Source organism: Pleuronectes platessa, chromosome 10 (genome assembly GCF_947347685.1).
Source record: "Pleuronectes platessa chromosome 10, fPlePla1.1, whole genome shotgun sequence".
Lineage (NCBI taxonomy): Eukaryota > Metazoa > Chordata > Actinopteri > Pleuronectiformes > Pleuronectidae > Pleuronectes > Pleuronectes platessa.
This window is the reverse complement of record NC_070635.1, coordinates 3,445,068-3,461,019: the sequence shown is the minus strand read 5'-3', so window position 1 is coordinate 3,461,019 and position 15,952 is coordinate 3,445,068. Positions and strand designations below refer to the sequence as shown.

Below are 15,952 nucleotides of genomic sequence, written 5' to 3'. Positions count from 1 at the left end.
GTGAGCAAACTCTTGCAGTCCCAAACAATGCAAGTGGATGTAGCATTAAGTGTACTGAAAAAGACTGAAAAAGCTCTTGAGTCCTACAGAGCCACAGGCTTTGTGGGTGCACAAACATCAGCCAAGGCCATGTGTGAAGACATGAATGTGGAAGCTGTCCTTGGGCAAAAGAGGCTAAAGTCCACAAAGAGGCACGTCTCAGTGAAGCTTGCCTAAATGTACTAAGGCCAGCCCTGTTTGTAAACATGGCTTAATACGAGTTATCTTTTCGCGATCAACACGTTGAAAACCTTCCACTTAGTGCTGTCGACATGGAGAGTCTGCTCCGCGCCGTGGCCTTGCTGGCCGTGTTGTCCGTGGGGTTGTTCCAGCGGGCAGCCCTAATGAACAGACGATCAACCACATCTGTGCTGACTGTGACAAACGGACAGCGGTGGGGAACATGGATGTTGACCGGGATGTGTCGTGACCAGTACTTTGCTATTGGCTTCAGTACCAGGGTAAAGAAACTGATTTCTAACATTTATCAGTTATTTTTTATTTAACTTAAACCTACTGAGGTATATAAAATAACTTTCCATTGCTTAGTCCAATACTAACTTTTGCTTTCCAGGAAGTACACTGGCTAAAAAGCTGAAGGCCTTCATCTCATTAGACATTCTGCTTGTCCATAATTCATGTGTTCTACATTTTAAATTCTTCATCACTTATATATGTAATTATTGATTTAGTTATTCAACTAATTTTGACCTTAAATGTAGAACTGAAGATTGTGTTTTTAACATTTTCGTGACCTTTGTTTTTATCATCCTGAAGGTAAAATAGGAAACTTTTAAAATATAGATACATCAGAGATTCGACCATGCAGCTTTTCATTCCTCACGTTATTTCACAAAGTCACATTAAGTAATGGAATTGTCCCTTTGACTCAAACTGGCTGTGAAGAGACACCTTCATTTCTATTATTTCCACATAATGGGACAAAAATCAATAAAATAAGTAAATGAAAAAAGGTAAAAGTTTGTTTTATTGTTCCGCATCTCAGAGAACATTTCTACTGGGAAACTGTGTTTGCAGTCATGAGGATTAACTGGTTCCTAATGAATGATCAAAAGAATCCTGATTATGAACAGAGAACAATATACAACAACCGGAGATGCTTTTACTTCCTGTTGTACCAGATACTACGCTGCTCTTCACCTGCTGTGATCTGTGACATCACGAGAGCTTGTTGAGGGTGCAGCAATTAAACAAATAAAAACTGGTTTAAACCGATCTACTCCAGGGAACTGAACTCTGTTTCCTCAGGTGGAGGCCAAACAGGGCGGAGGTGACAACACGGCCCTGAACGGCATTCGCCTCATCTGCGGCAAAGACGGGAAGCGGAGCTTAACTTACACTGTGGAGTCTCATTCTGGCTTGTAAGTAATAAAACCAAACATTGGTGCTGATAATAATGATCATAAGAAAGAGAAGTGATCTACAAAGATGTGACAGAATCCAAGAAATGATGATAACCAGTCAAATTATTAGAAAACTCTGCATAGAATCAATTAAATTTGCCTTGTTGTGAAATATATAAAAACTCACGTGACCCAGATGTAAATCCACTTGATTTTCAGTTGTAGCATGAAACAAACATTATGTAAACTGCTCGGTCACATTATGGTTTTCTTACTTTAATTTCTTTAAAATACAGCTGTCCCTGTGTGGAGAGCTGGTATTTAGCAGCAGGGAATCTGAAAAGAAATGAACTTATCAGTAGAAACTCTTTATTTCTCTGAGTCACTGAGGTGGTTGTTATCAATGTCTTTAATTATTCAGCTGGTCAGATCGTCTGTCTCAGTGGAACCAACCTGTCGGTCCTGTGAAGGTTAAATAAGAATAAGGTTTTAAAAAAATATGTTTTGGAAGCAGCAGGAAGCTGGAGACAGTTTCTACATCATGGAAATCAAAACATTATTTTTCCAGGATTTGGAGTTCAGGGTTCAGATGTTGAAACGTCTCGACTTCGTGTTTCCAAACCAAACCTTGGCTCTTATTCAGATTTGATTCACTCTGCTGTGTTTCCTGCTCTTGTCTCCAGCTGGGGCGAATGGTCCAACCCTCAGTACTGCCACACTGGCGTGCTCACCTCTTTCCAGCTCCGCGTGGAGGGCCAACAGGGCAGAGGTGACGGCACCGCTGCCAACAACATCAGGTTCCGCTGCAGCAGTGGCCACGTGCTGGAGGGCAGCGGCCTGGACTGGGGGGTGTACGGCGAATGGAGCAAGAATTGTGGCCATGGAGGAATCTGCGGCATCGAGACCAAGATGGAGGCCCGACAGGGGAGAGGGGACGACACCACCCTCAACGACGTGCGCTTCCATTGCTGTGCCGTACCCAAGCAGGTAATTAAATTAAAGCCCAGAAAGAGCTGAGAGACTCAAAGTAATTAACTCTGCCAATGTTATAAAACTTGTAAATGTGTGATGTAACAGTTGAAAGACGTTTGTGACTTTATTCAAATGTTGTTTTGTTCATAATCCTGTGACTCTGTTTCTGAATTTGTGCTTTATGTTTTTTTTATCGACAGTGATTGACAGGTTAGCAGCATGGTCCGCTCACCTGTGATTGACAGGTTAGCAGCATGGTCCGCCCCTCCTCCCTAACCCTGAATTAAACAATGATTAATAATAAAGTGCTCATTTGAATCGCTGCTGTTTCTGTGACGTTTTTTTCTCAAAACTTCAAATCTATGATTAGGTTTCATTTCCTTTTATTAAAAACACAAACACTGAGATCAGAGTTCAGTCGACAAATAACTGACAGTTGTTAGTATTTAGCTTTCAAGAGAAAGTTTCAAGTGTCGGCTTCGGCAGCAAAGACAAAAAGATGAAGGAGCCATTTTTATATTATGTCGTCGCCTCCTCACCTCATCAGCACGAGAGCGGCGTGTTTTCACTTCCTGTCTGATTAACCAATGAGCTCACAGTAAATTCAGATTACGCTGGAGGCGCTGACAGGAGCGTTTCCAACAATTCCTGCTGGAACCGAGGTAATTAGGAAATGACGAGAGGGGTTATTCATTAATTTACAGTTTAAGACCTGACAAAGACGGTGGTGCAGGATTTTAAAGTTCATCAATAACATCTTCCAAAAAAATAGGCAGCTGGTGAAAAAACACTTAAACTGACTAATAATGATCAGTTGCACTGGTGTTCCAGTGACTATGATCTAATTCTAATGGTCCACTAATCATTTCAGTGCTCGAAACCAACAGGAACAATATGAATCCTGTTTAATTTCTCCACTAGATGACAGTGATGTAACAAGTGGAGCTGTCCATCATCTCTCTAAAAACCTGTGACTTTTCTGACTCCACACATGAAAATATAGAATAATGATTTCATGGAGGCAGTGAACTCTACATCAATCAGTCCGGAGATGTTGAACATCTGGTGCAACCACGCGGCTCCAGCAGAGAGACGCCCTCTGGGCACAAAAGCCCGAGCTCTGCAGTAACTCGACCTGGACACTGTACCACGTCCTGTGACAGCAGAGTTATTGATTATTGAACAACAGATAATTTACTCAGTTTCGATAGCTAATAGTGAATGGAATAGTTAGAGGATTAATTGATTAGTGGATCAGAAGAAATTTTAGAAATGTTGTCACATTTGAAGAAAAATAAACGTCAATTCCTGTTTTTGTCTTCTCAGATATTGATGTGTTACTTTGTCACAGAGACTCTAGAAAGACAGTCAAGTGAATATCTTGATCTTCAGTGTCTCCCTCTGTCTAAAGGGTATTTTTACCTCTGTGAAGGAGGTTATGTTTTCACCTACGTTTGTCAGTAGGATTACATAAAAGCGCATGAGTGAATTTCCACATAACTTGTAGTAAGGTAGACACATGGGCAAAGAAAGAACCCATAAAAGTTTGGGTCTGAACAAAGGTGGATCATGGATAATTGTTTCTACTTTCTGTTACATTGCAAGATATTTTTCAAAGACAATTTTTCAAACCATCTTCCTAGGCCATAATACATGAATATTGATATTAATATTTAGGTGTAAAGTGTCTCACAGTTTCATAAAGATGTGGAGACAGTAATCAATCTAATATTTTATATTTGTACAGCCCATATTCACAAATCTCAATTTGTCTCAGAACAAGGTGCAACATCATTCCTTTTATTTGTCTCTAGTCTTTATTCTCCTAAATGTCAAACATCCTCTGGTTCCAACTTTTCTCTTTTTTCCATCACTATAACTTTCTTTCATAGTTTTAGTTTGAAGACATTGCTTCTGCATTTTTCAGTATTTCCTTAAAATAATATTGATGTAACGTATATGGATTCTTATGATCATTCGGGGCAGTACTGAGGTAGGGACCAGTCGCCCCAGCTGGAGACGAGAGCAGGAAACACAGCAGAGTGAATCAAATCTGAATAAGAGCCAAGGTGTGGTTTGGAAACACGAAGTCGAGACGTCTGGGTCACATGAGTTTTTATATATTTCACAACTAATCCCTGTGAAAAGGCAAATTTAATTTGTTCTATATAGAGTTTTCTAATAATCTGATTTGTTATCATCATTTCTCGGAATCAGTAACATCTTTGTAAATCACTTCTCTTTTTTTATGATAATTATTATCAGCACCAATGTTTGTTTTTATATAATTTTACCTACTTTAATTAGATGGATTTTGTAAATCATATACATACAAATACAAATCACTATGAGTTAAGAAAAGTATTATTACAAAAAACTGCAGATTTGATGATTAAAATACACACAGTGTATAACTGATCTTCAAAGCGTTAACACATTTTGATACTGGATTTAATTGTTGTCCACTTCATGAAAGGTGCCTGATTGGACACTGGTACCAGTACAGAACACTTACTGGCCAGAATGAGACTCCACAGTGTAAGTTAAGCTCCGGTCCCGAACTTTGCTGCAGATGAGGCGGATGCCGTTCATGGCCGTGTCGTCGTCATCCCCCTGTTTGGAATCCACCTGAGGAAACAGAGTTCAGTTCTTAGGAACAGATCGGATTAAACCAGTTTTTATTTGTTTAATAAATGCAACAGCAACAAGCGCATGTGATGTAGTATCCTGTTCAACAGAAAGTTAATACATCTGTGGTTGTGGTAAATTGTTCTCTGTACATAATCAGGATTCTTATGATCATTCGTTAGAAACCAGTTAATCGTCATGACTGCAAACACAGTTTCCCAGTATAAAAATATTCTCTGAGCTGCAGAACAATAAAACTACTTTCCCCTTTTTTCATTAACTTATTTCATTGATTTTTGTCCCATTATGTTGGAATAATACAAATTAAGATGTCTCTTCACATCCAGTGTGAGTCAGAGGGACAATTTCATTACTTAATGTGACTTTGTGAAACAATGTGAGGAATGAAAAGCTGCATGGTTGAAACTCTGTTGTATTTATATTTTAAAAGTTTACTATTTTACCTTCAGGATGATAAAAACAAAAGTCACGAAAATGATAAAAACAAAACTCAGTTCTACATTTAAGGTGAAAATTTGTTGAATAACAAATTCAATAATTATATATATATAAGTCATGATTTGGCAAAAGTGATTTAAATTTAAATTTATAATGTAGAATACATGAATTATGGACAAGCAGAATGTCTAATGAGATAATGGCCTTCAGCTTTTCAGCCAGTGTACTACCTGGAGAGCAAAAGTTAATATCGGACTAAGCAATTGAAAGTAACATTATTTGCCTCAGTAGGTTTAAGTTAAATAAAAAGGAACTGTGATAAATGATAGAAATCATTGTCTTTACCCTGGTACTGAAGTCAATAGCAAAGAACTGGTCAAGACCCATCTCGGGCCCCCTCCATGTTCCACACCGCTCTCCGTTTGTCACATTCAGCACAGATGTGTACGACCGGCTGGCCACAACGGCTCCCTGCTGGTTGGACATTTGGTCACACTAGTTCAGCATCTTACTTTACTAGTTGGACAAAAAATCTTACTAGTCACTCTTTTTCAGAAACTAGTGGACTACACACTTTGCACCTCACTAGTTTGCTAAGGTCAAAATAGTTTGTAAGGTCAAAATAGGCTTTAACTGGTAAAGAAGGGGTATTTCGACCCCACTAGTAAACTAGTGTGCATTTGAGCTCCCACTAGTTCATCTAGTGCAGAAAATTGTAGGCCACTAGTTTACTAGTGAGCTGAATCCATGTTTGACTAGCTAACATGTCAGAGCTTTTGCAGGTCACTAGTCAGCTAGTAACACTTTCAGCATTACAAGTTCGGTCCAGAGGGCCACTAGTGCGGCAAAACGCCAACTAGGAGGGACTTTTGTGCTACTAGTGCGGGGCACAGTGTTACTAGTACAGTTTCTGTTGTAACTAGTTGAACAAAAGTGCCACCAGTGGCTAAAAAGAGTGACTAGTAAAAAATTGTGTTCAACTAGCACAGTAAGATGCTGAACTAGTGCAAACAATGTCCAACTAGCGCTGACAAAGACCAAACTAGTGGAGGGGATTAACATTTGATATCAAGGATATTGACTAAATGCTCAAACGCCCCTCTGATGTTATCAGAACATGCTGGCACATTGAGGTGTATAATTAGAGTGTGTGTGTCCTAGCAGCTTTGAGGAAAAAAGAAATAATGAAGAGGCAAAAGCAATCCGGGGCGCAATTTAAGGAGAAAAGAAAGAAAGAAGAAGAGAAACTGTTACGGTTTGCAGGGAGGAGATGGACCCAGGATGCAGAGGTTATCAAACAAAAGGTATTTAATATAATAAAAAGGTTTAAACAAGACAAAAACAAAACAGGAACACTAACATAAGTAACTGGCGACAAGGCGCACAGAGAACAAGGAAGCTGGTCGAGACAGCTGGAAGAAACAAACCTATTCTCACGACGTGGGGAGAAAACAACGAGTACAAACCGACACCAGACAAAGGGAAACAGAGGCTTAAATACACAGCAGGAAGGCCGGGGCAATACACCAGGTGAAACACATGAGGATAGAGAAGACAATTAACGACAGGAAGTGAGAAGCTGAAACAAGACAGTGACAGCGGGGCTACAAAATAAAACAGGAAATAGAAAACCATAAACATAAATGACTGAGCGTCACAGTACCCCCCCCTCAAGGACCGGATCCCAGACGGTCCATAACGAGCACCGAATCGGGAGGGAGGAGGGGGGAACCGGAGGAGGGACTCCGGGACGTGCCCAGGTTCTCGGACCGACGGCTCCGTGGCCGCTTCGGAACCTGGCATAATGTCTCAGGTGGACGGCCCCGAGGCCGGACAGGAACGCAACACGGGGGCTCCTCAGGAGGACGGCCCGGAGGCCGGTCAGGGACAAAGTACATAGTCTCAACCCGACGGCTCCGTGGCCGCTTCGGGGCTGAGCGCAGAGGCTCGGGAGGACGGCGCCGTGGCCGCACAAGAGCAGAGTTCTGAGGCTCTTGGGGGCGGTGCCGTGGCCGCTCAGGGACAGAGTTCAAGGGCTCAGCTGGACGACCTGGAGGCCGGTCAGGAGCCAAACACGGGAGCTCCTCAGGAGGGCGGCGCCTTGGCCGCTCCGGGACAGAGTTCTGAGGCTCAGGAGGGCTGCGCCATGGCCACTCAGGGACAGAGTTTGGAGGCTCGGAAGGGCGGTCCGGAGCCCAGCACGGGGGCTGCACGGGCAGGTGGACCGAAGACCAGTCAGGGGCTGAGGGCAAGAGCTCCGGCCTCAACCCTGGGCGTGGGGCAAGAACTGGAGATGGCACCGCGAGGATCTCCGACGCCGCAACACAGAGGACGCCAGCCGAGAGCCTCCGGCGCGGAGCAGGCACGGGAGCAGGGACCGGGGCTGGGTGCAGAGCTGGCACCGCGAGGATCTCCGACGCCGAAACACGGAGGACGTCAGCCGAGAGCCTCCGGCGCGGAGCAGGCACGGGAGCAGGGACCGGGGCTGGGTGCAGAGCTGGCACCGCGAGGATCTCCGACGCCGAAACACAGAGGACGTCAGCCGAGAGCCTCCGGCGCGGAGCAGGCACAGGAGCTGGGTGCGGAGCTGGCACCGCGAGGATCTCCGACGCCGAAACACGGAGGACGTCAGCCGAGAGCCTCCGGCGCGGAGCAGGCACAGGAGCTGGGTGCGGAGCTGGCACCGCGAGGATCTCCGACGCCGAAACACGGAGGACGTCAGCCGAGAGCCTCCGGCGCGGAGCAGGCACGGGAGCTGGGTGCGGAGCTGGCACCGCGAGGATCTCCGACGCCGAAACACAGAGGACGTCAGCCAAGAGCCTCCGGCGCGGAGCAGGCACAGGAGCTGATGCTGGAGCAGACGCCGCTGTGAGGACCACTGACGTCAGAGAACGAGAGACATCAGCTGGAAGCCTCCGGCGTGGAGCTGGGACCGGAGCAGGTGCGGGAGTAGACGCCGCTGTGAGGACCACTGATGTCGGAGAACGAGAGACATCAGCTGGAAGCCTCCGGCGTGGAGCTGGAACCGAAGCAGGTGCGGGAGTTGACGCCGCTGTGAGGACCACTGACGTCGGAGAACGAGAGACATCAGCTGGAAGCCTCCGGCGTGGAGCTGGAACCGAAGCAGGTGATGGAGCAGACGCCGCTGTGAGGACCACTGACGTCGAAGAATGAGAGACATCAGCTGGGAGCCTCCGGCGTGGAGCTGGGGACTGCGACCCAGTCGGGACTGTAGGTGGCTGGTCCCTGTGAGCATGCTGGTCCCTGCTTCGGCTGTGGATCCCCCCTCTCTCACGTCCGCAATCAGCCAGAGGAAACCCCTTGAGGTTGGGGGGTCCCCAAAAAACCCCGTCGCTTCCAGCGTAGAGGACTACGGCTGGGGGATGGTGCCTGCGAGCTGGCTTTACGGGTGCGAGGTTAGTCCTCTCACCTCTGCCACCAACTGCAGACCTCTGCTGAAGGCTGCGGGGTCCACCAAAAGCCAGGCGGGTTCCGTAATACGGGTTACTGCTCCGACCTCCCCCACCAACTGCAGACCTCTGTTGAAGGCGGGTTCCCTCAAAAGGGTTTGAGAAAAGAAAACTAAAAAAACTAGCCTCTGCTGACTCCATAGTTTGGTCGGTTTGTTCTGTTACGGTTTGCAGGGAGGAGATGGACCCAGGATGCAGAGGTTATCAAACAAAAGGTATTTAATATAATAAAAAGGTTTAAACAAGACAAAAACAAAACAGGAACACTAACATAAGTAACTGGCGACAAGGCGCACAGAGAACAAGGAACGAGGAAGCTGGTCGAGACAGCTGGAAGAAACAAACCTATTCTCACGACGTGGGGAGAAAACAACGAGTACAAACCGACACCAGACAAAGGGAAACAGAGGCTTAAATACACAGCAGGAAGGCCGGGGCAATACACCAGGTGAAACACATGAGGATAGAGAAGACAATTAACGACAGGAAGTGAGAAGCTGAAACAAGACAGTGACAGCGGGGCTACAAAATAAAACAGGAAATAGAAAACCATAAACATAAATGACTGAGCGTCACAGAAACGTGCCAAGGAGAAAGGTAAATCCTTAAATCCTGTTCTTAGCCAAGATTGAATCACAAAAAAAAAACTTTCATGAATACCAAAATTTCCCCGGGCACTTTTGATTGATTATTTATTTAAGCCTCGGAAAACAGGAGTAAAGAAGAAAAGATGTACCGTTGTCATTGAAAGCTGTCCTACTCCCTGTCACATAGTTCTTTAAGGTGGGTATATCAAAAATTATATGTTCATTTATTCTACATTATACAAAAAAGACATGATGGACCAGGGCCGCGGTGGTGGCTCTTGGTGGGTCCTGGTGGGAGGCGGTGGACGGTGACTGAGGACTGGAGTGGCGTCTGGTCTGGATGGTGGATCGTGGTCCTGCTGGTTGCTGACCATAGACTGTGATTGCAGCGGGACTGCTTGGCATGTCATGTTGGGGTTGTCCTTCGGGATGTTTACCCTCATCAAATGCTGCTAAAAACTTTAATCTTGATGATGTTTTCCTGCACGTGGCATCTCTGGCATCGCTTCTGTTCGTCCTGGGAGAGGGATCCTCACATGTGTCTCTCTGAGGTTTCTACGTATTTTTACCCTGTTAAAAGGGTTTTTAGTAGTTTTTCCTTACTCTTGCTGAGGGTTAAGGGCAGAGGATGTCACACCCTGTTAAAGCCCTATGAGACGATTTGTATTTTGTGAATATGGGCTATACAAATAAAATTTGATTGATTGATTAAAATATTGAAGGCCAGCCAGTCATAAATTACACCAGTGGCGCACAGATAAAGCCAATAGCTAGTGCAACAACACTACAAATATCTTACTCGTTGCATAGCACACCCATTAAGGAAGAAAAACACGGCAACTTGACAACAAATTAGGAAAACTGGTGAAAATCCAAGTGTTGTATTGTCAACTTTAGCGAATGGATTGTATGTAATTTTGGAAGTTAGCTAACACTAGCTAGTCAGTGACGTGTGACGTTCCTTGTTATTGCCATTCAGTCGAAACATCAGGCTATCTTTAGCAAAACATAGTGCAAGTTCAGCTGTACCGCGATTTGCGTCATTTACATTTTGTCATGAAATTGAAATTAGAGAAATTATAACAACGTTAGTTTTGGTGTATTAAATTAAGACATGATTCCACTAATCAAGAGCTATGCATGTTGGGGTGAAAAAAGTATGTCAGGCTGTCCAAATTCACCAAAATGCTTAATAACTTCATAATAGCTACATTTAACAAATAATGATAATACATACTTTGTTATATCATTTTAGATTCACTTTTAAAATATCTGGGACCACCTGCTGCATCAATTGACGAGGAACAGCTAAGCACCTCAGCTGTGCCGGCATCCTCAGGCGAGTGCAATGTTTCAACAGGTTTTTCTGATAATAAATAATTTAATATAAAGGTGACAATATGTCGAGCCATTTCTAATCCAGCCAATATATTTGCTCTTGTCTGTTCTCTCAATATGTATAGACCCAGAACCACTACAAAAAACTTCAGACCAGCGTGTTGTATATCATCCTGATTCCACAGATTCCACCCATACACTCTTCTCAGGTGTGTTCCTCATGAATGTAAAGATTGTTAGCATTTACCTCATTGTCTTCATGTTTTATTTTTCTCATTTGGCTCAAGGAGGTTCTCTTTTAAACAATATGAGGATACACTTTGCAAGAATTAATCTACATGAACCATTCATGATGCAGTCATACAGTAACATTACATTGTAATTAGATATCTCATTTGGAAACATTTATTAAATACTGTTATATGTATGTGTATATACTGTATATACATATATATGGAGCCAACCATGTGCTCCATACTGTACCAGCATAATTCACAGCTGAATCTACCCACCCACCCCTCCATTCTCATAGAGATCCATTAAAATGCAGAGAGGTTATACAAACAGCTGAATATCTTATATCAAGCAAGAATGGTTTTAAAACTACAACAATTATGTGAGTGTGTGAAGTAATTGTGCATATTAGATGAGAAATAGTGCTTTTCGCGTGCCCTCCAGATGCAACAAGCAAACAGACGCTCCACTACCAACCGATCCTGCTGACTGGCCTGCACATCTCACGAACACAATAAGGACAGAGTTTGTTCGGAGCGGACCAAATCAGGTAACACCTTATTTCATTTTTCCAAGGAGAGATGATTGGAAGGTTTGACTACCAGTACTTCAGCAGGACCGTAATAAATGGAGAAAGGATAAAAAGAAGTTGGTGCTGCTCTAAACAGCCATGAAAATAGTCCGGAACACCTGAACAATTTGGCGTCATGGAAAGAATTGGCAGCTCGATTAAAACAAGGTACAACCATGGACAAACAAGAGCAGGCCCTCTTAGAGGCAGAGCAGAGTCGGTGGATGTGCGAAATATGGCATTTAGAGGAAACACAGAAATACTCCACTCTCCTTCAAATGGAAACTTTTTGAAAGAGGTTGAGCTTATTGCACAGTTTGACCCAGTGATGAAAGACCACATCCACGAGATTAAATGTGAAACATCACACCACAGGTTCTTGGGCAAAACCATCCAGAATGAGTTGATTGAATGCATCAGTGGAAAGATTCTCTCAACAATGGTGCAAGAAATAAAGAAAGGCAAATACTTTTCCCTCATTTTAGATTGCACCCCGGATGTTAGCCACATTGAACAGCTGTCAGTAGTGATAAGAATTTTGACATTGGAAGAAGACCCCCAGGTTAAAGAGCACTTCATGGGATTCCTAGTAGCAGAGGAGTCCACTGGTGAAAGTTTGTCTGCCCTGATTTTGAAGAGGCTGGAGGAGTTGGAGATTGCCTTTGATGACTGCAGAGGACAGTCGTATGACAACGGGGCAAATATGAGAGGGAAGAAGAAGTGAGTTCAGGCCAGGCTACTGCAATTAAACCCAAGAGGTTTGTTTGTGCCGTGTGGGGCACATACACTCAGTTTGGTCAATTCTAATGCTGCCAAAAGTAGGTAGTTGGTATTGTGCAGAAGCTATACTGCCTGTTTTTCTGCCTCTACACAGAGATGGGCCATCCTCAAGAAAAATGTCAACCCTGGTCAGAAACCAGTTGGGCGAGCAAAGTGAAACCTGTGGAACCTCTGCGATATGAAGCCACAGCTGTAAGAGAGGCACTGCCTGAGGTGAGAATCCAGGCCAAAGACCCAATCATCAGGATTGAAGCCCAGTCTCTGGCAGAAGAAGTGGGGTCATTCTGCTTTTCACTGTGCACAGTGGTCTGGTATGATGTGTTGATTCAAATTCAGCAGGTGAGCAAACTCTTGCAGTCCCAAACAATGCAAGTGGATGTAGCATTAAGTGTACTGAAAAGACTGAAAAAGCTCTTGAGTCCTACAGAGCCACAGGCTTTGTGGGTGCACAAACATCAGCCAAGGCCATGTGTGAAGACATGAATGTGGAAGCTGTCCTTGTGCAAAAGAGGCTAAAGTCCACAAAGAGGCACGTCTCAGTGAAGCTTGCCTAAATGTACTAAGGCCAGCCCTGTTTGTAAACATGGCTTAATACGAGTTATCTTTTCGCGATCAACACGTTGAAAACCTTCCACTTAGTGCTGTCGACATGAAGAGTCTGCTCCGCGCCGTGGCCTTGCTGGCCGTGTTGTCCGTGGGGTTGTTCCAGCGGAGACCTGTTGTGAACAGACGATCAACCACATCTGTGCTGTCTGTGACAAACGGACAGCGGTGGGGAACATGGATGTTGACCGGGATGTGTCGTGACCAGTACTTTGCTATTGGCTTCAGTACCAGGGTAAAGAAACTGATTTCTAACATTTATCAGTTATTTTTTATTTAACTTAAACCTACTGAGGTATATAAAATAACTTTCCATTGCTTAGTCCAATACTAACTTTTGCTTTCCAGGAAGTACACTGGCTAAAAAGCTGAAGGCCTTCATCTCATTAGACATTCTGCTTGTCCATAATTCATGTGTTCTACATTTTAAATTCTTCATCACTTATATATGTAATTATTGATTTAGTTATTCAACTAATTTTGACCTTAAATGTAGAACTGAAGATTGTGTTTTTAACATTTTCGTGACCTTTGTTTTTATCATCCTGAAGGTAAAATAGGAAACTTTTAAAATATAGATACATCAGAGATTCGACCATGCAGCTTTTCATTCCTCACGTTATTTCACAAAGTCACATTAAGTAATGGAATTGTCCCTTTGACTCAAACTGGCTGTGAAGAGACACCTTCATTTCTATTATTTCCACATAATGGGACAAAAATCAATAAAATAAGTAAATGAAAAAAGGTAAAAGTTTGTTTTATTGTTCCGCATCTCAGAGAACATTTCTACTGGGAAACTGTGTTTGCAGTCATGAGGATTAACTGGTTCCTAATGAATGATCAAAAGAATCCTGATTATGAACAGAGAACAATATACAACAACCGGAGATGCTTTTACTTCCTGTTGTACCAGATACTACGCTGCTCTTCACCTGCTGTGATCTGTGACATCACGAGAGCTTGTTGAGGGTGCAGCAATTAAACAAATAAAAACTGGTTTAAACCGATCTACTCCAGGGAACTGAACTCTGTTTCCTCAGGTGGAGGCCAAACAGGGCGGAGGTGACAACACGGCCCTGAACGGCATCCGCCTGATCTGCGGCAAAGACGGGAAGCGGAGCTTAACTTACACTGTGGAGTCTCATTCTGGCTTGTAAGTAATGAAACCAAACATTGGTGCTGATAATAATGATCATAAGAAAGAGAAGTGATCTACAAAGATGTGAGAATCCAAGAAATGATGATAACCAGTCAAATTATTAGAAAACTCTGCATAGAATCAATTAAATTTGCCTTGTTGTGAAATATATAAAAACTCATGTGACCCAGATGTAAATCCACTTGATTTTCAGTTGTAGCATGAAACAAACATTATGTAAACTGCTCGGTCACATTATGGTTTTCTTACTTTAATTACTTTAAAATACAGCTGTCCCTGTGGAGAGCTGGTATTTAGAAGCAGGGAATCTGAAAAGAAATGAACTTATCAGTAGAAACTCTTTATTTCTCTGAGTCACTGAGGTGGTTGTTATCAATGTCTTTAATTATTCAGCTGGTCAGATCGTTTGTCTCAGTGGAACCAACCTGTCGGTCCTGTGAAGGTTAAATAAGAATAAGGTTTTAAAAAAATATGTTTTGGAAGCAGCAGGAAGCTGGAGACAGTTTCTACATCATGGAAATCAAAACATTATTTTTCCAGGATTTGGAGTTCAGGGTTCAGATATTGAAACGTCTCGACTTCGTGTTTCCAAACCAAACCTTGGCTCTTATTCAGATTTGATTCACTCTGCTGTGTTTCCTGCTCTTGTCTCCAGCTGGGGCGAATGGTCCAACCCTCAGTACTGCCCCAGTGGCGTGCTCACCTCTTTCCAGCTCCGCGTGGAGGGCCAACAGGGCAGAGGTGACGACACCGCTGCCAACAACATCAGGTTCCGCTGCAGCAGTGGCCACGTGCTGGAGGGCAGAGGCCTGGACTCGGGGGTGTACGGCGAATGGAGCAAGAATTGTGGCCATGGAGTAATCTGCGGCATCCAGACCAAGATGGAGGACCGACAGGGGAAAGGGGACGACACCGCCCTCAACGACGTGCGCTTCATTTGCTGTGCCAGAGTCCAGAAGGTAATTAAATTAAAGCCCGGGAAGAGCTGAGAGACTCAAAGTAATTACCTCTGCCAATGTTATAAAACTTGTAAATGGAATCGAGATAAAAGCAAAGTTTGGTTTAACAGCTGAAGGACGTTTGTGACTTTATTCAAATGCTGTTTATGTTTTGTTCATAATCCTGTGATGCTGTTTCTGAATTTGTGCTTTATGTTTGTTTTATCGACAGTGATTGACAGGTTAGCAGCATGGTCCGCCCCTCCTCCCTCACCCTGAATTAAAAAATGACAAATAATAAAGTGCTCATTTGAATCGCTGCTGTTTCTGTGACGTTTTTTCTCAGAACTTCAAGTCTCTGATTAGGTTTCATTTCCTTTTATTAAAAACACAAACACTGAGATCAGAGTTCACTTGAAATCACAGTTTCAAGTGTCGGCTTCGACAGCAAAGACAAAAAGATGAAGGAGACATTTTAACATCGTGTCGTCGCCTCCTCACTTCATCAGTGCGAGAGCGGCGTGTTTTCACTTCCTGTTTGATGAACCAATGAGCTCGCGGTAAAGTCAGATTAAGCTGGAGGCGCTGACACGGGGCGTTTCCCACAATCCCTGCTGGAACCGAGGTAATTATGAAATCAATCAATCAAATTTGATTTTTATAGCCAATATTCAATAATCACAATTCGGCTCATAGGGCTTTAACATGGTTTGACATCCTCTGTCCTTAACGCTCAGCAAGAGTAAGGAAAAACTACTAAAAACCCTTTTAATAGGGTAAAAATACGTAGAAATCTCAGAGAGAGCC

At 43.6% G+C, this 15,952-nt stretch overlaps 2 protein-coding genes and 1 long non-coding RNA gene across 4 annotated transcripts; all 3 read left to right on the top strand.

The window, feature by feature from the left end:
- The first annotated feature begins 216 nt into the window (after positions 1–216).
- LOC128448864 (vitelline membrane outer layer protein 1 homolog) lies at positions 217–2,695 on the top strand. 2 transcript variants are annotated; one of them, XM_053431686.1, is made up of 4 exons: positions 217–500; positions 1,309–1,421; positions 2,087–2,430; positions 2,576–2,695. In XM_053431686.1, the coding sequence occupies exons 1-3, from the start codon at positions 312–314 to the stop codon at positions 2,418–2,420; spliced, it is 636 nt and encodes a 211-aa protein (XP_053287661.1). In that variant the 5' UTR covers positions 217–311; the 3' UTR covers positions 2,421–2,430; positions 2,576–2,695. The 2 variants fall into 2 exon arrangements, with proteins under 2 accessions (XP_053287661.1, XP_053287663.1); XM_053431688.1 differs by having other exon boundaries at positions 221–500; positions 2,087–2,390.
- Positions 2,696–10,956: 8,261 nt separating this feature from the next.
- LOC128448868 (uncharacterized) lies at positions 10,957–12,811 on the top strand. The gene is made up of 3 exons (XR_008339819.1): positions 10,957–11,066; positions 11,536–11,641; positions 12,537–12,811. It is a non-coding gene; the product is annotated as an uncharacterized LOC128448868 (long non-coding RNA).
- A 198-nt stretch (positions 12,812–13,009) lies between these two features.
- Positions 13,010–15,464, top strand: LOC128448863 (vitelline membrane outer layer protein 1). The gene is made up of 3 exons (XM_053431685.1): positions 13,010–13,280; positions 14,089–14,201; positions 14,863–15,464. Exons 1-3 carry the CDS (start codon positions 13,092–13,094, stop codon positions 15,194–15,196), a joined length of 636 nt encoding a protein of 211 aa, XP_053287660.1. The 5' UTR covers positions 13,010–13,091; the 3' UTR covers positions 15,197–15,464.
- The last annotated feature ends 488 nt before the right edge of the window (positions 15,465–15,952 follow it).